Genomic DNA, 24183 nt, shown 5'->3' with positions numbered 1-24183 from the left:
AGGAAAAATAATTAAAAAAAAAACACAACCAAGGTCTATGATATATGGCCGCTTATTTCATACTGGTCTAGCCCAAGGGATCTACCTACCTTGTCGAGGGGTTTCTTGCATAAGATTTGGACTTTGAGATTCATTTCCGAAACCTCATGACAGAGGATTACTTCCTTATTTTGCTGAAGCCCGTACCACGTCCTTCACAAGAATCTCGAGGTCCGCTAGTCCAGCTATATCGCATTCATACCAAAGCGGAATTTTTTTTCCTCCGAGTAAGGCTAATATATACCACAGGGATATAATAGTACAGGTAGAGACTACTTTTCAGCAAAAATAAATTTGGCTTCCAACTTTTTAACGATCAAAATATTGAAGCAGTCAACGACCAGCAGCCTGCATCACATGGGACAGTTGTGCGACACAATCCAGTAATATCTTAGTAGCTTTGTATCAGGACAGCTCATGGTATATGTTTGAGTTTGTAAGTGAGATACTACATGCTAGAAAAGGACAGCACTCCTAATCCTTTCACAAATTAACCAAGGATTCTATAAACAAGAAGGCAGATTTGGTATGTCAACACCAGAAACAAAAAACTCATCGCAAGTTGCCATTTCACCACCTACTTCCATGCCTTCATTTGCGTGTATTCATGTTGGTGAGGCATTAATGCTCAATTCAAACTGGAATACGTGCCATCCGGTAATACGGGTTCCGTGAGCCCAGAAGAATCATGAAAATAATGAAATAATTTGCAAATAAAAAAAAGGCCCATCGAACAACCACCGAGTAACATCACCATGATCGCTTAAAACAGTTTAAATTATTATAGCATAAGGTTTGCCACAGACTAAGCTAAGCCTGATTTGGCTCAGGAAATTAGCTTTTCAACGGGCAACTAAAATGACGTAGTTAGAAGAGAAAAATCCCTAACACCATCGAATCCCACTAGGCGTAATGCCTCCGCTGGATCACATTGTGGCTTTAGAATACATAAAATACATCAATATATCAAGAGAGAGATAATCTCGATAAAAAATTTTAAACCTTTAAGTTAGGCAAGCACTGATGGACAAAAATAAATACCGTCAGGCGCATTAGTCCACCATGCCCCAAGATGGTTGACGGTACTTCAACTTGTTGGACGGAAAGGAAAAGAATTAATAGATCCTGCATGGTGCTCACTGGGTGTGACGCTCCACTCACAGAAGGTTCCCTGCCAACACCAGTGCACAAGACTTGAATCAAAATTATATCTTCTTTAAGTTTATCTTTTAGTTTTCTTATCTTACCATTTTTATCGCTCCGAAACAACATACATAAAAGATAATTAGACCACCAACATATGGATAGAAAGAAACAAGTATAATGGCTGCTTGGGCGATCCCTTCATGTACTAACAATCATCTTAATTGTTGTCATCACCTCAATATATATCAGATGGACAAATAACGAACCCACCAGCATTTTAGAAAAACCATGCAATGCCTGTGGATAAAAGGTATATGCAATGACAAGATTTAATGTAGCATGGAAATAACCTAAGATAATCGCAAAGCAGACATTGTCAAGTCTATTGATTTAGTGAAGCAGATAATCTATGCCAAGTGGATTCCTCTTTCACAGTCCCATATTCGGGATAGAATGTTTCCGAGTAGAACATAGTTACAGGAAGCTGCTTCAGTTCTGGTGCACCACATTTGTAAACAAGGAGATGAATAGTTAAGATATTTTGATAAGCCATAACTTCCATTGTAAATTTGTAATTATTCCTTTCTCTTTAATAAATTCATGGTGGCTCTTCGCCCCCCTTTATTTCAAAAGATAAGCCATAACTGCTATTCTTATCTTTTCTTTTCTTTTTTAAAGGAGGGGGAGGGGGAGACTGGCACGGGCATAACATGACCTAAGGGAGGAGGATAAGCCTACAAGGCTAGAGAGAGATATATGATAAATTTATATTTATGTTTCACATAAAAATACTTATATGTTTCATTTAACTATAGTCTTTAGCTCTGTTGAGTTATAAAAATTAAGTGCACCCAAATAAGATCCCAACAAACCAATACTAACCTAACAAAAATGTCTGAAACCTTTCGCCAATACCAAATTAGCTATACTATGGGACTCGCCCGATTAATTCGACCTGACAACGACCAATCCAGCACTAGGCAGACACAATCCATCAATTAAGATGGTGTTGGACCAGGGTAATGCCAAGCCAAGGTCAGGCTAGGTTTAGGTAGGGTAAGGAGACAGAGGTCAGGTTTGGGTAAGGATTAACCCTCAACCTGACTCAACCTACCCAGGATGCAGCCCTACCATAAAAAGGCTTCCAATCGTACACCTGCCTCAAAATCGCTCCTTCAGACTGCAGATGTTACCCCAAGTGCTTTATTGAGGTAAACTACATAAAAAAAATGAGAAAAAAAAATTGTGTTGAGTCATGCACTTCTTATTACAATCTCTTTGTTGCTTCTTTGTAATAATTATTCTGGACATACAAGCTACCTTCATAACAAAGAGTACCTGCAATGCTGTTAGAAGTCGCGGAAAAGCATGAGAGCATCATCAAGTTTCAGAAGCGATAACTCCAAGATCATCCTACCGTTCCTCAGTTGTTCAGGTTTTTCCCTGCGTTGTGAAACCTGCCATAACAAAGAAACTGGTCATAAAAACAAGGTTAACTCATATAACAATTATTTTCGACCATAAAAACAAAAAAGAGACAACTCATCTGTTTTTCTAGAAATCACAGCAAGGACACCATATATTTGCACTTAGTTTTTGGATTATATCATAATTATTAGCTAATTGAGTTTCATGTCATGCAAGAAAGCAGAAAATTAGTCCAATATGAATCACTGAGTGCTTTAACTGAATGGCATTGGGGCTATGGCAAAGAATGATCCGCAAAGCTGGACAGAAAAAAAGGGGACCCGATTATGGTTTAAATTATCATTGCTGAACTAATTTGCAGCCAGGGGTTTTGGTCAACCATCAAAGAAAGATAAACCTGCAGATTCAATTGCACAGGATGTACAACATGCATATGTGTTACAAGTTATCAATTGTGATATGTGCTGCAAATAGGATGTAAACACATGCCAGACAACTTCTAGGGCTAATAACTGATGACATTAGTAACATCAAGAGTAGACACTTGGTACGCCAAACGAGCACATACTGGGCGTACCGACATAGTAACAACGTGGCGTTGGTATGGGGTCCAGTACCAAGACGGCATACTATGTACATTCAAGGCTCATTGAGCTTTAAGGCTCATTTGGATGGGCCAGGTAATTTGCGCAATCCGTAACAGTGGAAAATTGTGGAGAATAGAATAAATTTGGAAGGAAATACATGAATTATGCATTCACATACATACATATGTACATTCAGACATGCAAAACTCATCACCCATTACAAATGAAACTTGAAAAAGCGTATAGACAATCCCAAGCAATATTATCAATTCTAAGATTACATCGACCAATTTAAATTGATCACAGGGTTCCTCAAATATACTATATACTCATTTAAAATCATACAGCATAGAAGTAATAGAATAATCTAACTACTATGTAACACGAAATCCTATGAGTCTAACTTCACATGGAATCCAAATATCCTCTTGTTTCTTCAAAATAAATGTTGAGAGATGAAGCATCTCTCCTATGTACTTCTGCACCACCGTTGTTACCCTTTAGTAGACAACTCAGTTCCGTTGTTGTTCTACACAAAAGAAAAAAGAAAAGCACACCTCAAAAAGTTGAGTGCATTCATCAAGTTACATAAATAATAGATTTTTTTTTGGGGGGGGGGAACCACGGCCATTTGTCATCCTTTGATTTGCATGATACATGCCTAATTATAGTGCAGTAACTCAAAAGAGATCTGACATGAAGTCTTTGTGTTTAAAGCAGAGAAAAACATGCCACTGTAAGAAACTTGCATAGTTGTCGAAATAGTTCCTTTTTGTTGCGGTTAGATCTTGTGATGGCTTAATAATTCAAATGGTATTCAGATGCCGATGAGATAGGTTGTCTAATATCCTCATGATCTTCGCACTTGATTAGTTTATTGTCCAACAATATTTCATAAGGGGGACGAATGATTGAAAAATTGCTAACTCATGGCCATGTAGATATCCATTAGTCCTAAAAATAGGACAAAGAACTCAGTAGATACAAAGGAGATTAGACCTAGAGAGAGGTCAAGCCATTGATGCAAGCTAAGGCTGGAATCGGGACTGAGCCGGTCCGAGGCCTGTTGTACCAGGCCGACTTTGGGTTTTGGGCTTTGGGTTTGACAAGAGAAGGCTCGAGCTCTAGCTCTCGCTCGGGTCTTAGCGCCCAGATAAAAATCAGGTCTGGCTTGAGCCTGGTCCGAAGCCCGATCCAGCCCAGCCCGCCAAAAATGATCTGTTTCAGCCCTAATCCCAATCCCCAAAAATGATCACAAATTTGGACATTATAGCTTAATTTGGATTTCCTGAGGAAAAAGGAGATGAAAACAGTGGTGGAAATATGACAACATAGGCATACTCCAAAGCATTTCTCCAAAAATTCATTTCCCTTCAATTTCTTTACCAATTAAACAAAGCCTGTCTCAACAGGGCAAAAAGACCAAGCAGCAAGAGATTTAAATGGTGCAATATTCAATATAAAGTTCAACTGTGTCAATATATTAGAACAAATGCCAAGCTATCATAGTCTAAATTATATTATTGAGATCAATGTTTGAAAAGGTGAAGGAACAAGGTTAGATGTAAGATAAACTTCTCGATTTTCCTTTATATGTAAAAAAATATTCAGAAAAACAAATCATTATGTATTCTTAACCAATTAAACAAACTAACAAAGCATAAGCAGATTTGCTGATATTGAGTAAATTTGTCATAATCTTTATCAACAAGGAAAAGATTAAAATAGTACAATATTCAATATAAAGTTCAACCGTGTCACCATAGAACAAATGACAACCTATCATAGTCTAAATTCTATCATTCATATCAACGTTTGTAAAGGTGAAGGCATAAGGTTAGGTGTAAGATAAATTTCACAGATTTCCTTTTTATGTAAAAATAATCTGAAAAATACAAATTATTATGTAAAGGAAATGCATAGAGAAGGAAACAATGCCATGTTTGAATTTGCTTAGTGCCTGTGCACTCTAGAAGCCATGATTGGGCGCTGGGTCAAGATTGGTGGTGGGAACAATAAGTTTTATCTTGTCAACAGTTCAGCCGATGCAACAAAAGGAGTTGGATAAAGACCAGAAGTATGGTTTGAAAATGGATTTGACACCATAAAGTAGCACCTACAAGCCAAGATTAGGAGCAAGGTTGATATGCAATGAATAGATTAAGTTTTATGGTAATAGGGAGGGGAGAAGGGGAGAGTGCGAGGCATTTTGGGATTGGGTTGGAAGTCATGATTTAGCAATCCCTACTAAAGTTTTGGACAAATTTTAAAATGAAAATGTCGAAAGGCAGCTCGCTATGGTCCAATAACACTTTACAATATGACATCTGTTTAAACACTCAAAGAGCAATATAACATAACCTGTCATGCCTAGGTTAGGCATTTGAGTCCACACATCATGCAAAATGTATTCCCTTTCTTTATCATTCCTTCAATCAGGAATCACTCGGAATGTTCACTGCAAAAGAGCATCAGATAACCACAGGAGATGAACCTAATGTGAATGTCTCTATGTGGTATATGTCCCTACATAATTTTTAACACCAAAACATTGAGGAGCTTTTTCAGATTCTCACCTTAAGCAAGCAGTGAAAAAGATTATAAACATGCCTTTTCAAACAATTTCCAATGTTTATTATGGTCCTTTTGTTGGCTTTTACATGAGTATTATTAGTAAAGCAAATACATGAAAAGATGACAAGGAGTATAGCTTAAGCATTTCTGGATGGGACAAAAATCACTTAAATTTAAATGCTAATCTTGAGCAATAATAATTATGATTTGGCGATTGACAAATAAAAAAATTTAAAGACTAGAATTTCAATCATAAAGCTGAAATAAATTTCAGCCTGCTTGGGGGAAAAGTTGAAGTAGCCTCATGCGGCAAGCAATGTAGTAACCCATTTACATTTACAGGCTTATGCAGTGACAAGCACTTGAGGATTGAACTTCTTCCAATAAGCAGATCACAAATCAATAATTATATAAAAGAAAACAAATTGTAATCAATGAAGAAAACTATGATTTCACCATAATGAGACAAAAATTATATATAACAAACCTCATGCTCCTGTTCGACAATGTGAGCAATCTTTTGACTCAAATTTAAGGCAGCATGGTACAAATCATTTAGGACATGTTCCCAAAGTGCATCTTTTTTCACTTTCCACAAGAAAAGTTCTTTCTGTCCAGCGGCATATGAAACAACTTTCTGCAGGAATCATCAGGCTGACAATTTAATGACTTTCACTTCCGCGATAGCTAAGAGTGCAATAAGGAAAAAAGAAAATAAATGAAAGAAACATGTGCCTAATACTATAGCCAAATCAAACAATCACAAGCTCTAACACAATTTTAAGCCATAAAGAAGCTATCAAGTATTGCACTACATTAATATCATCTTGAGGATGTGAAATTAAATATTCAATGCAGAGGGTGCCAGTTGCGTAACATATATACCCTTTATCAAAAAGAACATTCCATAGTCATTGGTCAAGGCACATCTCCGGCTTAAAAGCAAATAATTGAAGGCTATTCCTTCACATGCTATCTGAGTTCTGTCAGAACTACAACAGCAGAATCTAAGATTCTGACTCACCAAACCTCAAATAGCCTATTTATCTTTCAACTAGTTCTGGCAAAATATGGCACTTCCAAATTTCAGAGGTCTCCATGGCAATTATCGGATACGTTGAATCTTTTTCCAGGTGATATAACTTTTTGGGTCCAGAACAATTTATAAATTACATAGACAATTTTTAGTAAATATGTAGCAGGACATATTCAGATGATTTACACTGTTTTTGTACTGAATTCATACTAAGCATATGGAGAAATACCTAGTCATACCATAGAGGTTATATAAGAAATTTACCCTCATTTTCAAGATGTCTGAATGTTGATAACAGATAAGGTTATTCATTTTGTGTAGCTGACAAAGGATTGATTGTTATGAAGATTAACAACTTTAAAAACTGCACCATCGCATTCTAAGACTAGATGGTAAGCATTAGAAGTGAAGAAAACCTATAATTCTTATTCTGCTGATCCACCCACAAGCAGGCCATTCCCAAGTGGTCCTACACTACAGTGCAGTTGCATTCAAATATATCTCTTTTTATGTAGTACGTAACATGATATCGAGTCAAACTTTATATCTAGAATACATGCTTTAATACTAGGCATGGAAGGAAATAAGTTTGTATCCATGATAAGTTCTTTCACATTTAATAAAATTCTAAATGCATCATGTCAACACTTGTGGGAATTGAAAGATTTTTCATGATCAAAAGACACAAAAATTAGACCAAAATTCTGAAACTTTTTCAAATATATCAAATTATAAGAATAAGAAATCCTTTGGACAGTAATGTACTTAACCAAATGCAAAATTATAGTGAATCTCTATGTTATACTGGAGAATAATTATAATAATTATGTAGATCCTGGAACATATGAATGTTTTATACCTCCATATCTAAGTATTCATCCTTCCAAAGCTTATACAAAATTCCTTGGGCATCCTTCTTCTCAACAAATGCAATATCCGCAATCTATCAATTAGAAACAAATATGAACCTGTAAGAATGTATATCTAAAAAAGTCATGTAATGCATAGAAGAATCCTTGCATTCTTAAGATGCAGCAACCGTTGAGCTTTTTAACGTTTCTAACTAGAGACCACACATAATACCTCAGAAATAAACATTGGCAGCTAACTTAAATATTGAAAGCAAGATGGGAGAAAAATTATAGATCAGCATAAGGATCTACAGCAATTTTGTCAAAAACCATTCTAATGCAATACTCTTTCTTTTTTTCGGTGAGTTCTTGTGCAGGTACATGACAGCAAGCTTGAATAATTTACTCGTGCTTGTTACCTGATCAGGCCATTAACTATCCTTTTTGTAGTAGGTTTTATGTTCAGGGTTATAGAGAGATGTAAACATTCTACAACAAGCAATGAGATGATCCTGTTAGTGATACTCAGTGTAAGAAAATATCATGCCTCAAATTATGAGAAACCTGCATAATTCAGTATCTTGGTTAATCATACAGCTGGGCAAAAATATTGCATTCCGTTCTAACATGAAACTGAAATACTTGGACTTTTATCAATTAATGAAGTGCTTCAAAGAAGGAACAATAAATATCATTGGCTTTCAACATTACAATTTGGAATAAAATGTTCATCCTCAGATATAGGGTTGTGGCATAAATGTATGATTGGTGCGTTAAATGCTTCAATTTTATGGAAAACTAAGTATAGAAAATAAATTATAACCTTCTAAGACCAAACACTTTTGTAGGATTCCCAAAAAGGATAAATGAAATCTAAATCAAAGGATTTACTAAAAGTCATGAGGTAAGATTATCTTACCAGAAAGGTCTTCTAAAGCTAAAGGGCATCAAGAGAAATTAAGGAATACTATGCACACAAGTCACAAGCTCCATAAGAAGTTTGCTTTGGGATATTCATCAGATAACTGACTGAATAGGGAGCATGCTTGGAAAACATATTGCATGGTGGAAGCACATCTAAAAGGAATCCCAATTATATTCTTCCAAATAAAACAGTTTTTGCATACAAAAGTAAGGCAACAAAAGCAGGATCATGTGGACCATGTTTGCTTAATCAAACACTTTAACAAGCAACCCTTTTCCTGTTATATGTAGTCAGCTTTATGGAACAAACTACAGCCAGTCAAGTTTTGAGAACTTCTTTAGCAATCAATATAACATTAATATGCATGTAAATGGTAAAAAATATGTATCCTAATCAAGGTCTGTTACTCATATTCATTTGTTTCTGAATTATTTCTCAATCCTCTCATGGGTACCTGAATTGCTGCCTAGACATTATGACCTGTCCCGTCTACAACTTATTTCATGCTTCCAATCCATAAAAAAGAATCATTTTCTAATTCATTGCATCTAATCAGCAAAATCAAAATTGTCAAGAGTAGGTATTTAAGGAAAAGCAATAATATTGCAAGTATATAATACTCTAAAATGCATGGCACCATATAATTCCTTCAGGTAGAATAAGTTATTACACGATCTGTCTCAAATGGATGTCCATTCTTAATCAACAACCTGAATATCCTATATGCCTCTTTTCCAAATCTTGTCAAGACAAGCGCCTCTACCTGAAACACAAAAACATAGAATAGGGTAAATAGTTAGGGGAGTAATTCTAACCTCTCTTGGTAGCAACAGAAAAGATGTGTTCATAACTAATATACCTCGTCATTCTGACAAGTATCTATGATGCTTTTCAAATCTACATCAAACATGGGAAATAGAAAGTGTCAAATGTCAGGTAAAACATAACCTAGACGTATGAAAAGAGGTTCATCTTCTCATATTTCACATGATTGCCTCAGGTAATAAGAAAAACTAACCGATACTGTACGATGCTCCTGCACCCCAATTGCATGATTGGCAATGAAGTTGATCAAGGATTACTCTAATATGCTCCAACGTCATAGAGATACCTCCAGGCTTTGCTCTCACCCCTTCTAGTATGCTATCCATTGTTGCTCTAACTAATTATTTCTAAGACATAAGTAGCTTTAAATGAAACTTTAATTTGCAATACACATCAAAAGATGTTTAAATACCAATTCCAGCAGCAAAAACCAACTCAAAATATTCAGCATATATTTAGAGTGTACATTTTCAAAAAATCATGAAAATGGAGAGATTTGGCAATTGTATGACCAACAACATATTTAAACCAACACATAGCCATTCATACATATATTTTGAGCCTCGTGAGAATAAAGTAATTTTTTGTATGGTTGCGTTTGCTGAAACCTTTAGAGCACTCGATATATGCTTGTTCTACTTTATGTTTATTTCTAGAGATGGATGGCTATGTTAATCATTTGGGACAGAAATTGGATGCGAGTCTGCATTGCATTAAAACAGGAAATGGATAAAAATTGAGAATAGAATTGGACAATTTTTTGCTAAACTTTGGACAATGAAGATTTCAGTTCGCCCCGGAGCAATCAGTGAATAATAGTTTAAGACTAATAAAGTAGAACAAGCATATATCGAGTGCTCTAAAGGTTCCATCTCTATACTTTAAGAAAATTAGGCTTAGTGATGCAGCTGTAATAATCTAATTTCTTATATGAAAACATATTTTTGAGTATGTATTAGTAACAAAAAGCAAACTAATATTTTATCTTTCAAATATTTATAAATGGAGACCATAAAAGAGAGTCCTATACAATGTGACATAAGATAGGTAGATAAAAAGGTCTTGAGTGACTTTTTTGGTAGAAAGTGTCTTGAGTGATTGAAGTCTACAGTGTGTCAACAAGCTTTGGAAAGACATGTCTTGACACCCAAACATGAAATATCTATTGTCCTATATTTGATGAAAAAATTCCTAAAGATCTATCTGTTATTTCATAGGAACCTTCATCCTCACCAAAACCTACAACAACTCAAGGAAGGGTGAATTATACCCAACGTTTCTTCGATTTCTTGAGATATCATAGAACCATGTTCTTTGAGAGTTTAAGGTATGAAACAAGCTGTTCATGAGCACCTCAAGTTCAGCTAGAAATTAAATAGGCTGGCTCAAGCTCGGCTCGATTCCCAAACAAGCCGAGCTTGAGCTAGGTTGTTTACACCTCTATAACTATACTAGCTCGACTAGGAATCATATATTATTCGCCGATGTTTATGTGTTATAGCTGCATTCTCCATGTTCAACCAAAAAAAAAGTGAAGTTTTGCTCTAAAGGTCAAGCAAACCACCAAAAGTATATTTTGCTATAACTGTTATCATGCTTTTTCCAATAGAAACTTTCATGCTTTATAGGCATCATAAATTACCAGGAGTCTCATCTTTAGCTTTTTGTTGACCACTTGACTCAATCATTGCTTCCAATACAGCACCAGCATCAAGACCGAATCTTGATCTCACATGTGCAACACAAGCCTAAGATACGAAAAAAAGAACAAAAAGTGAATTAATACGAACATTTATTAGAAAAGCTACAAGAACTAAAAGCATACCAGGTTGGATATTAAATATTATTAATTAAGCTTATTGTAGGAAAAATATTCTCCTACCACCCCCTAACTCATAAATAAAAAAGTAACCAAGTGAATTTAAGTGATTTTTGCTGAAAATAAAATAACTAGGGAGAAGAAGTCTGTTACAATTCATGGACTTAAGCTTAAACAGCTAGGAAGCAATCGTTAATGCTACAATAGTCTCAGAAAGTTGAGGCAGAGGGAAGAAAGAAAATTCTCATGCAATCAACATGTATATGTTAGACTGACAGCACATTCACTGAATGTGATCAATAAAAATCATCCCAGTATATGATAATTGTTCATCAACAAAGATTAACTAGCTACTAAATACTAGTCATGCCATTCTTGCCACTTGGCATGTACTTGCTAGTATGATGTTGTTGGACAGGGATGTGGAATGGCTGCATGTCACTTCCAACCAAGCATTGGTGCAACAAGGCACAATATGTGCCATTCTGGTACCAAGAAAGCATGTAATAATGCAAAGAACTCAAAAACCTAGCTTTTAGCATGGTTGGTAATATCTGTGTTGGGATTCATGACGATTAAGTATCGACACAATACTCCACCGACACATGGTGCGTTGGACCGTGCCTGATAGGTTTTGGTACACACAAATCTATGGGTTCTTCTCTCAATCATGAGCTCATGCAATTGGAAGAGAGAGCAAGGGAGAGGGAGGGAGGCTTGCGAAGTAGCCGATGGTGGTGGGTGGACATGGTGGAGGAGCTAGTTGAGATAGAAGGCATTAAGATCCCCATCAACACCTCCAAGCCTAACCCTAACAGCAGTGCTAGGGCAGATATAGGCACTGATGGTGGACACGAGCTCGACAGGGTTGGTGTCAAGGCCAAGATGCACGTGATCTCACCATTGCCTCTATGCAATTGAAGAGGTTCAAAGACATGACAAAGGTGGAGGGAATCGTGACAATGAGGGTCGGGCAAGGTTCATGGCGACCAACAGGGGCAACACACTCTCCATCGAGATCATGACACTTGCAAGAGAGAGGCGGAGAGATCGATCACCTAGGGTTGGGATCAATTGAAGGAGGCATTTCACCTGTACATTTTTGGGGTTGGAATCAGGGGGTAAACCAGCATTTGCTAGTTAGTATCACTCGAAACCAGGCAAAACAAGTTAATTTGGCCCAGTTCATCCACAAGATATTGGGGGCGTGTTCCATTCCTATTTCTTGCCAGGATGGTATGGTACGAGGTGTACCTTCCGATTCGGAATGATTCGACCTTGGTTTTTAGTCCTAGATTAAGCACCCTAATGTGCCAATAGAAGAAAAAATTGGAAGTAGACAGAACATAGAGGTTGTAAATTCATGTCTCAAAAAGATGGGAGACGAGAGATCAAATAATAGGTGAAGATTGAGAATGGATTAGACAGAACTGATGAAAAAGATACGATAAATCCTGCATTAGCAAGGATTTAGCTTCTAATAGGAAATGATGGCAAATTGAATTTCATAAAGCTAACCTAATAGAAGGGCTAAGGATTGTCTGCTATGAATTTAGTTATGGACAATATGTATCATTAATTTTGTTAGCATCATCTCCAACATATTGATGTTCAAGTTCTGAACAACATATGTTGCTTACTCATATGGTATTACAATACGAAGATAAGTTACTGATATGCATTTAATTGCAATGATGATTCAAATTGATCACTACTACGAAAATATTCTTGGTGCAAAAAGTGTTGAAAAGACCCTCCTAAAAGTAAAAAAAGATTTTACATGAAATGTGCTATGCAACAGATATGTTGATTTTGGTAACAGTTGTCACTCAAAGAAAATCTGATTTGAAGCAACTAAGGGCACAATTAATACAAGTATTGGTTCAAAACACATTTGACTCAAAAATTTTCGTGAGAAGTGGGATAAAATTGACAATCAAAGTACTGTGAAGGCATATTAGGGCCACTTCGGGCTAATTAATGTACCCGAGGTGCATATGTAGCAGCAAATTTATTTGATATTTCAGATCTGGTTGCTGATTTGAGTACCTTAGTTCAATCCATTAATTAATGATTACATTTGTCAGCAACAAAAAGAGGAGCCTTGATTGTGAATACATATAGCCCATTCCACCTGTTTTATTTTCTTTCTTTATCATGTAGTCTTATTGGAGAGTCATAGATACTACAAGGAAAGCCTGGTTAGTTTCTTAATTAAGAATCATAATTTAAGTGATGAAAAAGAAACTCTGATACAACCAGTAAGTTGTACCACTTGAATCTACTAAGTTCCAATCAATATGTGAGCTTTTCCAAAAGCAAATGAACCCAACTAGAAAGTTGCTAAACCATAACATTTAAGGCCACTTTTATAGGAAGTACTACCACCAAACCTTGGAACGATCAGTTAACCTTTGCCACCTTGATTCCAAGCTGAGCAAAAGTGGAGATTTAGTTGGTAAAGTTATAGTGGCAAGCTATAATCTGAGACTTCCCCTTTTAATCTGGCCTCTACAGCTATGTGACACTTTCATCCCTTCCACAGAGATGACCAGTAAGTATGCTTTAATCCCAAGTGAAGAACTTTTTTCCCTTTCAATACTTTTCAGTTTCTTGATTAATGACCTAGCATATAAACATTAAATCATATGGTGCCTTATGTGATTGCTGCTAGTATGAATTCTAGGTTTATTCAACTTCCTCTGCTAACATTTTGTGGTCAATTGTGAGATAAAGTTAGCAAAATATCAAGATAAATTGGGGAAGCTAAAGAAAACTAAATAATCATATGCACTGACAAGGTTTGGTGCTCAACCAATAGCTCAAGGCTTGCACTGTTAAAATCGTTACCACACTGGATATTGTCTGTAAGAAGCAGTGATCCTCCTCTGCCTTTGCATGCATACTAGAAGCAAAATAACAGCATGTCAATGTGGCGAATGTGGGAAGAGAGCAAAGTTGTTCAGACAGAACAAAACTAGTAATAACAGCAGGTTGTGAACCCTTGATTAATGGTCTGTGGATCACCAAACAACTATTCCTTAGAAAATAAGGGGGGTATCTAAATAGGAACATTTTAAAACTTTTGACCACCATTGCCATGTCACAAAGTTAAGTTCAGAAACAATCAATCAACGGCAAAAAGATACATTGAAAAAAATTAGAAAAAAAACCATGCAAATATTAGAAATGAACAATTGAAAAGAACAGGCAGATCCCACCATAAATCCATACTTCAGAGTCAATGACAGATATCCATAACCCCAATGGAAATACATTTCTCTTAAATACACTACCAGAAACTTGGCGGACAAAAGAAAAGTGAGAAGTATTTCAAAAAGCATACCTTCTTCTTGAGGCAAAGTAAAAATTTCTCAAAATTTGCCTGCCAAAGTACTTCATTCTGAGTAATCGCAGCTTGAACCTCTTGATCCATCTCTAAAGCTCCATACTTGCGCTGTTATAAATTATGCAGATTTAAGCAAATAAGCAAATATCTAATGTTTATCATGTACTAATGCATAACATTAGAAACAAAGGCATCAGCAAGTTCAAATAAACTAGATGCATTAAGAAGTTTCTAAATGCTCAAATTGCACTAGCATTTCATTTTAAGAACTAAAAAAACGCATCGTAGCAGAAAGTTCCATAGAAAGGAGAGAAAATATTGCATTAAATTATGTAGAAATTGCTGATAATTACCCAAAGTCTCTCCCTCTCTCTCACTCTCTCTCTTCCCTTTTCCCAGGATAGTTCAGCTTGTAGGCTAATGGTTTACAATCCATCTGCACCAAACCCCTTCAACATCCCCCTGGACTTCGCCAAATTAGTGTCAAACTGCACTTGGGCCATGCAATATCTGAACCCAACCATGCCTAAACCAAAAGCCTTCAGCTCAACCTGACCTGGACCATCCTTAAGCCAGGGCTAAAACATCTACAATCTGGCTAATCCATAGAACTGCCAGATATGGGACCCACAAAAACAAAACCTATGAAAATCTCATGGACATGTGGATTCCTGAACAGGAACCACTCTGCAGCAAGAAAGGAGTATGAACCATGAACTTGCAAACTTGACCCTAAGTCAAACATATCATTTCATAATGACTCTAAATTTCTAATTTCTAAATACATCCAACCTATAATTTCATACCAAATGAATTGTAGGGGGGCATAAATTAATACAAAAACAGTACCAAATTAAAATATCTAATCTAGCATCCATTCACAATGCTATCCCACCTCTGTCATTCACCCAGACTACTCATGTCAAAACAACCTCACATAGGTAAGTGCATGACACTCATGGGTAAGCATGTGACACTTGGGTATGGGTATGGCTAAAAAAAGTACAGGGGAATCAGAAGAATCCAACACTACACACCCCCACAAAAAACTCATACCACCAGTCCATGTAGCATAGTCCTGTGATTATATTGAGGACAAAGAATCTAACCCCAAGGACCTTGCATTAACTTTCCAATGTTGCTTCTAACCTTCTTCATGATTTTATAATGCAATCCAACTATTGAATGCTGTACATTTGACCAATGTGCATAAGGACTTAAGCCTGACCTGTTTCCAGAAATAAGTCATCAACCGTTTCAAGGTCAATTCAACTTCCCCAGCCCAACAATAACACACCTCTAAGATCATGACATCTTTAAGTATATTCAACATCTTCTGAAAGCTTTTTAACAACGAATAGATCCATCATGCATCTACATTATTTTTCTCTGACACCTTAAAGCACAAAATTGTCATCCTCTTTCACATCAATAAATTTGGTCTCTGCTAAGTAAAAACCTTGTCTCTTCAGCTCTATCTTATTGTTTCTAGGAAAATCTTGCCTTCCAGTTTCAGAAATATCATCTCAATGTAAATGAGCAAGTTTTAAGAGATCTTGCCCTTTTTCATGCAATTCCTGACTTGCTCTTGCTCAATCTCTCCACTACAACATGTTACATTAGTTATGGCACTACAACAGATCCATGTCTTTTAGTGTTCAAAAAGTACACGTAAACATAAGAGGACATTGTGGTCAAACCAAACACTGTGATATTAAATTGACACAGTAAAACAACCACAAAGCTTTCTAAGGTAATATTACTCTGGACATGAAATAACAAGGGTAAAGTTACTTTCTTTTGATAATTCAATTAAAAAAATAGCTAAATAGATGATATATGTGCAGCACCTATCTTCTCGTATACATAATTATGTGCACCAAGTTCTTGAGCAACGTCAAGATGGGGTTGCAAATACTAACAAAACATTATTCCACATCAATAGGATCCTTAAAACTGGAAAAGCACTGTTCCTGTAATCTTGAAAAACCTAAAGTGTTACAACGTAGAGGTTCTACTTATACATAGTTAAAATATGCCACCTAATAGCAATAAGAACCATCAAACAAGTATAATGAACTCTAACAATCTCAAACAATTTTAAATAATTACATAAAATGATGGATTTTTCAACATAATATACTTCTATCGTAAAAAGTCTAGAAAAATTTACGACTTCCAAAGATTCTTCATGTCAAGATATCCCAAAAGCATACGAAATGGTATTAACCACACAATCCAAGGGGGTAGTTGGGTCAACAATGAATTTTGACTCTGAAAATTCAATCTTAACTGCAAAAAAGCTTTTCTTGGTGAAATTTAAATAAACCTTACCAATAATATGATACCTAAAAAACGTAAGAAACTTACAAATATAGAAAGAACCAAAAGTGATAGGAGACATCAATTGCATCAAATTTCATTAAATTTCTACATGTCACACCCCAAATTGCAAGAGGTTACTAATTCTTGTCAAAAAATTATTCGCAACCAGCAATTACTTGCCTATACAAGTCAAAGCAATTCCTAGCATGCAACAATTACACGAACAACATTAACCTTCACAAAGAATTAATTGGCTTCATTTGCCAGACTTCAAATTGGTTGTCTGTACAATAGCTCCTTGCATATGTCAAATTCAAACCTTTTGGAAATATTTATATTTCAATATTTGCTTTTCACGTTTTTCTTTAGACGACCGTTTTATATTTTTTTCTAAAATTTAAGTGGTAAAAATGTGGGCATGTTTGGTATTTTATTGTTTTTATGTTTCGTTTCTCTACAAATTAGTGAAATACCATATAGATCAAGGATCGCCGAACTGGTACCGTATCGGGTACCAGTCGGCATCCGAACTGGTTCGGTACCCGTCCGAACTGGTACCGAACCGGGCAAAAAGGCCACAGCACGCACATGGCGCACTGTGGCAGATCGAGTCGGACTCGGTGCCGGTTCGCACCGAGTCCTGGCCGAGCTGGACGAAATCGGTCTGGTTCCATCCGGTTCACTCTTGTACCGACCGGTTCCAGCCCGTAGGGGCCAAGACCATTTTGTATGCCCGTACTGACCCAGTCGCTCACCCGCAACCACTAAACCAAGCGGTAGGGCCCGGTTCAACATTTCTTGCTAGAGATTGATGTTGAAGATAGCGTTTACACAGAACTTCTACTATTTCTTGCTTTTATTTTTATTCTGTTTGAAAGCAATAAATTTTTGCTATCAAAAAGACCCAAAGACTTTACAAACAATTTTTTTTTAAAAAAAAAGGTTTCATCGTACAAGTTGAGCAGCCTAGTTCATTTTTCTTCTTGGGTTTTTAAAAACGGAACAAAACATAAAAGCAATAACAATGGGCCCCACTACACTTTTCGGTTTTTTCTAGCTCCTGCAAGACTGGTTGAATTCAGTTTTAGGATGAAACACTTTGGTTTTGGCTGAAATAGATAGGCTTCTAGCCAGTTAAATCTTATCAACCTTGATCAATAAGTGCAATTCCTCTTTTCAAGCTTAAATTTAAAGATTAAAAAGAAATAAGTTTTTGCCAAAAGCTTTGCACTGAATAATAGCAACATAAAGACAAGGAAGTTACAAAAAATGTAACAATTCATATAATAGTCTTTCTTAATCTTCCAACACAAAATAATGCAGATTGCAGCCATACATAACAAGAATTTGCATCATGAGAAGGAGTTATTAAACTGAAATCTCTGTTCACAAACACGGAAATCCAGTTTAAAAATGGAAAAGTGATAGATTCACATTAAGTAAATTATGGTTATAATGAAGGACACAAGCAATAAATTTGGACCAAATATTCCAACAGCAAAATAGTTTTCTTAACATAGTGTTTATGATCTCCCTGGCACAAAGCTCACAAGCTTGGCCATGCACAATGCAAGCTTGCGACACAAGGACAAAAAACTCATTGAAAAATGCCTGCCAAATGAACATGATAACCCAAAATTTACCTGAAATGCCTATTTAAAATGGATAAAATCACTTGAATTGCAGAACTAAAGCATGTTACTAGGAAGCATGTTTATGCTACCAGAGTTACCAACCTTATCACCAACAGAGACATCTGAAGAGTGATCAGTAGCTTTGACTTCTATAGTCTCTGTAGCGGTGTCTGTAATCTCAGAAAACCTTTCAGCATCGGAAAGGGCTGCAGCTACCATAGCTCGTTGTTCTATAGAAAGTATTTCTTCACTAGTCTGTAAAACAAAATACACCAAATATATCAGCTTCTCTCTCACTATTGCAATTAAACAGCAAACTATAAGACCTAAATTCAACCCAGAAAGAATTCTTACTAAATGACCACCACAGTCCTGAACATGGAAAGTACTCAGAAAAGAGTTTAGTCAGTCATTTTGTAATACAGTATTATCACTGTAGTAACCAATAAAAGCTCTTTCTGAACATCTTTACAAGTCGGACTTGAGAGATATGCACATATTTGTCCCATAAGCAGCCTTACAATGATTAGTGAAAGCATCAAAACTCTGCAGTGAACATAGAAACCTTAGGAAAGTGACCGATGCCATAATATTACAACCTCATGGGAATAGAAAAGCTAGGGTTTCTGGGGAAAAAAGAAGAGGCAGATAATAGTGAATCCAATTCTCATGAAAGGCATGCCCAAAATGCTAGTGGATCAGCATGAACATTCCTTTTATGTGTTGTTATTATCCACTAAAGATTTGATCCAAGCATAGCATTTTCTCAATCATAGTCAACAAGGCTTTCCCTTTAATTGCATACCCTTTTCAGCATTCACTATTATAATGGACCAAGTCCTCAGTCAAAGTCCTTTTCTAAACCTCTCTTTCAAGGTTTGTCTTACATTCAATGTTCCCAAAGAAAAATTTCTACTCAATTTATTGTCTTAACCATGCTATATATGGACTCAAGCAAGCATGTTTAGCTTGAATAGTTTCATAATGCCATTCTTGAAGCTGGTTCATCGATACGTGTCTTCTGCATCACACTCATTCTGCGGCATAGCATACTACCATCTTCAGATATTATTTATGGTATGACTTCCACCACCGCCCATTTGGATTATCACAACATAACTGCAACACCTTCTTAATCAATCATGTAAACCTGTCTTGTTTCTATGACACTTGTGTCCAATAAGTTCTTGCTCAATATCTCGAATTGATGAGATTATTTGAACCTTCCAACAATTTCTTAAGGTTTCACATGTCACTTGTGTGGTAAGAAACTTCACTAGTGTGCCTCACTCTAACAGATAATGCATTGTTCAATGCCTACTCCACCCCTTTTTAAATCCTCTTTACACCCTCCTCACTGATGATGTCCCTTACTAAAGTTAACAGAGCTAGTGAACCTATTATCTAGTGTCCAAGTATTCCGTCAGTATTTTCCTTCAGAACTATAAAATCTCTTTAAAGAAGTTATCCAGATTTGTCACCCCTTCCCTACCTTAAGAGCCACAATCAATATACCAAAAACTCTTTACTAATAATAGATGCCACTTAAATTAGTCAGTGACTATTTCATAGTTGAACAAAACAAAGGTTCGAATTTGATCCACATGCTCCACTTTTCTGTACATTGTCCACCAAGAAAGTCATGAACTCTTAGTCTATGATGCATCACAACTTTGAAGGTATTAAAGAAATTGATTGAATATGGTTGTGTCAAGATGCTAAGGCCCATTTATGCACAGTACTGCCCCTGCCTTCACGACCACTACGTTGATACTATTTACTAACCATTGCTTCTTTTTTACAAATAAGCTACTATAAGATACTGCTGTCTATAACTTATATTTAAAAAAAAAATCAAGAAATTTCACAATGTCAGACTTGTCATTTACAAGTTTACAAAGAGGTCCTTCAAGCCACCCTAGCAACAAGTTTAAATGTGTGAAATGGTATATGCAAAAAAAAAAAAGCATCAACATGCACCTTGCTAGCAGTAATAACAAGAGGTGATGTGTGATTCAAGGTTTGTTTCACTTATGGGTTAAGAGTTTTTCATACTGATTTTGCATCTAATAATATGGATATTGATTTTATTTCTATTGTCATGAATAGGAACAAGTGAGGAAGAGATATTCATAAAGTTGACCAATTTAAATGGAACATGCCATTGGTTACATTTACAACTCAGAAATTGCAGACTCGTACCAAAGCTTATCAGCAAAAAGCAAAACATCATACAGAATCATCGTATTGAAACTTATCTTAGCACTTCGTCTTCTTGTTGATCTAGTTTCCTCCTGTGGAGATGGTTCAATGAAGGGTTCAGGTCTTGGACAACGTTCCACATAGCGCGCACTTACAAGCCTATTGAAGTTTGCTCGCAGCCCTTCCCGCATACTTGCACTGACTAAAGATGATATGAACGCCGAAACAGTAATAATCAAGAATTTGGTAGGTAAAGATTCCAGAGGTAGGTCTCATTCTGAAACTCGATATGAATTTTGAAGTCCGATATAAACTGGAAAAAAAAGTAGGGGAAAAGAAAAGAATCAGTACCCACCCTCAGGTTTACTCGAGGTTGCTCGTTCTACGAGTTGTCCGAAAGTAAGCCTGCCATTCTGGAGTAAACCCGCAAGAAGAATTTCACACTGCAAGAAATACATGAAATCGGACGGGCTTGCTATTTACTTCAAAAAAATTGATTGTACAACAAATTAGAACGCTCGAAAAGAATCTAATAACTGACCTGGGGGCCAAGGTCGTCCCTTACGACGGCCAAGAACTTGGCGAAGCGCATTCGATGTAGGATGTTGTCGAAAAGGGCCATGTATTGGGTCACCGCCTTGGCCACACCTCCCGGCCCGGCTGCCGAGAATAAAGAAATAAAGACAGCAAGATTAGGGCGAGACAGGAATTGGTATTTTGATCCCTTCTTGGAGTCTCTTCTATCCATTAAGAAAGAAACAAAGATAAACAAAGCACCTGGTCTCGGAGTGGAGAAGGCCTGGACGCAGTTGTGCTGGACGAGGACGAGAAGGCAATTCTTGATCTGCGAGGAGGAGAGCTCGGTGAAGCGGATGATTTCTTGGAGGCTGAGGGTCCCACGGTGGAGGAGGCAGCTGCATACCTTCTGTGAAGAAGAGGAAGAGGCGTTAGGAGAGGGGAGGGAAAGAGAGGAGGGAAGACAGGAAGAGGGGGCTTACGGCGACGAGATCGCCGAAGTGGGCGGTGATGAGGCTGACGGCGAGTTTGAGGCCGCACTGAGCCGCCATCGTTTCTTGGATTCGCGCCAAGGAGGGAAGAGAGGAAGGAGAGAAGGGGAGATGCCTCCGGGAATGTAATGCAAGGATACGATGTTTTCCTCGAAACCTAAAACCTCTCTAGAGTTTCGGGGGTTTTACGGGTTTCGGGCGTCCAGGGGATAGATGTTTACGGCTGTGAGAGGCGTGCACCGCACGGGGTGGAGCAGTTTATAGTACTCTTTAATTATCTCATAAACAGAAATCAATTATAAATAATTTAACTTATTAAAAATTATAAAATATATATAATGTAAGAAAATATATAAAAACCTATGTAAAAAAGTTTTTACATAGGTTTGAAATTTCAAAACCTATGTAAACTAGAATGCACGTCAAGATGATTCGCTTCAAGAATATATTATTTAGGTTTTCTTGTCTGGTGCTTTTGGATATTATATGATCAATCATGGAGCACCGGCTTTGTGACAATAATATAATCATAACTTTGGTTAGTTTTATATGGCATGAATCCAGTTTTTAATTCTCCTGTTCACATGTGTCTCTATGTGCATACGAGACATCATGACCAAATTTGAAGAATTAATATGGCCAAATTTATTGATACGTAGCCACCAAAATTTGGCTTGACAAGATTGAACAAGCTCGCAAATGGTAGATGATTGGTTCTGCTCGGACAATGTCTATGCAGACAAATTGTCTTGCTCGGAGTTAAAAGTCCAACCTACAAACAAGAAAATAAATACTAAAGGTTGCTGAATTTGATCTAGCGAAGACCCTTCAATGCTTACATTAGACCGTGCTTTTAAAAAACGATGGAGATTTGAAAAAGTTATGATTGGAATAGCCAAGAGTAGCATAATATAAGCATTAGTATACGTGGAGGTCCCTAGATTTGGTTTATATAAAATAAGAATTAGTATAAAAAAAAAAGAAGCAAAAGTGGGGTATAACTGCTCAGCAAGCTATAACTATTTGCACATTATACACGTCATGGAACTTAACTATATAGGGCTTGCATCCATAGGCCGAGTAGTAATCATTGGTCATACAATAATTGTTTAATGTGCGAGACAAGTGATAACCATTTCATAATGTATCTTATAAATGCAAGGGGTTATAATGGACTTCAGTTGCTTTCAATTGCTCTGCTCGATAGCAATTGCTAGCCGACGAATCTAGGCCATATCAGAACATATTCCTTTTTATAGCTAATAGACTTGTTATATTTCAACATTTTAAAAGGCAACACTTATACAAAAAAAACCATCACCAAAAAAAATATATATTAATTGATGCCTTTAAAATTAAACCAAATTTTTGGATCATATATTAGAATGCATAACCAAATGTCTTACCCCATGAAAAGCAGCGAAGCTTAGAGCTCTGCACTAGACTCACTTAGTTCTTCAATAAATATATTTTATTCCTGTCTTAGTCCACAAATGATAACAAATTGATGTCAATAAAATGGGCACTCGTCACGCCTCCCATATAACACGGCAGGATGAATGCCCGTTTAAAACTTTAGTAACCGCTGTTGCCACTTGGAATCGGCCCAACCAAAGTCTAAGCTGATGGTGTTGCTAGAGCGCATGGCTCATCTGTCGTCTAGATCTGAAAAATCCGCTAAGAGTTGCTACACACCTTTACGATGGTAATTTGGTAGTGGTTGTGCTCGAGCAGCCATGGCTTCGATGCCACACGTCTTCGAGTTTGCGATGAATAGCAGAGGTTTCGCTCGGACTATTGCTCAGACGTTGTATCTGAAGCAAAAAAACAAAAATAAAGAACTTCACCCATCGAAGCATATCCAACAAGAAATCCTTCGATGTCTAAGTCATACATAACTTTCGGAAAAAGAAGGAAGCCCTAGAGCACCAGTGTAGCAGCATAGGGTAGTTAAAAGAGAACTTACTTGGAGGGCATTCGAAAACATAATATATAAGCTTGGGTTGGAGCCTATCGTTGAGCAATTCCAGTGCGAGCGCTGACCGTTGTGGTTTTGACCTGGTCTTCTCAAGTAGGCCTCTGAGCTTTGTGTTCGGATATGGATGGCATTTAAGCAAAGCAGTCAGAAAAGTTGGGAAAGACGTGCGGGAGTGGATGCCGAGTCAGCTCGTCGGTTGCCGTTTATCCATCATATTCCTCCTTCCTTCCGGACACCCACACCAACCGATCATAAGTGGCTACGTGGAATAGACCGGAATGAATAAAGAAACAAAGAAAGGCCTCTTCTCCTTCCGATCAGAAACCAGCCTCCCCACCCAAACCCCTCTCTCTCTTCGCTAGTCCCTGGAAATCCACCGCTTCGCTTCCATCTCTATTTTTCGTCCAGCAGAATAAAGGAGAGAAAGAGGGATTCACCGACGATGTTCGAGTTCTTCG

General features: G+C 36.9%; 1 protein-coding gene across 4 annotated transcripts; it reads right to left on the bottom strand.

The window, feature by feature from the left end:
* Positions 1–771: 771 nt before the first annotated feature.
* On the bottom strand, positions 772–21960 carry LOC103709507 (DNA-directed RNA polymerase III subunit RPC3). Of its 4 annotated transcripts, XM_008794897.4 has the most exons (15): positions 21739–21955; positions 21518–21665; positions 21282–21400; positions 21096–21183; positions 20797–20942; positions 18641–18793; positions 14577–14687; positions 11054–11159; positions 9605–9748; positions 9446–9483; positions 9257–9349; positions 7670–7753; positions 6262–6411; positions 2524–2642; positions 772–1210 (listed from the first exon to the last, which is right to left on the bottom strand). In XM_008794897.4, the coding sequence occupies exons 1-14, from the start codon at positions 21805–21807 to the stop codon at positions 2535–2537; spliced, it is 1557 nt and encodes a 518-aa protein (XP_008793119.1). In that variant the 5' UTR covers positions 21808–21955; the 3' UTR covers positions 772–1210; positions 2524–2534. The 4 variants fall into 4 exon arrangements, with proteins under 4 accessions (XP_008793119.1, XP_026661386.1, XP_026661385.1 ...); XM_026805585.2 differs by lacking the exons at positions 772–1210; positions 2524–2642 and having other exon boundaries at positions 6324–6461; positions 9297–9349; positions 21739–21960; XM_026805584.2 differs by lacking the exons at positions 772–1210; positions 2524–2642 and having other exon boundaries at positions 6324–6461; positions 21739–21959.
* Between the last annotated feature and the right edge of the window lie 2223 nt (positions 21961–24183).

This window comes from Phoenix dactylifera, chromosome 11 (assembly GCF_009389715.1).
Source record: "Phoenix dactylifera cultivar Barhee BC4 chromosome 11, palm_55x_up_171113_PBpolish2nd_filt_p, whole genome shotgun sequence".
NCBI classification, from domain to species: Eukaryota; Viridiplantae; Streptophyta; class Magnoliopsida; order Arecales; family Arecaceae; genus Phoenix; species Phoenix dactylifera.
Note: the sequence above shows the minus strand (reverse complement) of the source record. Positions and strands in the feature narration are given on the sequence as shown.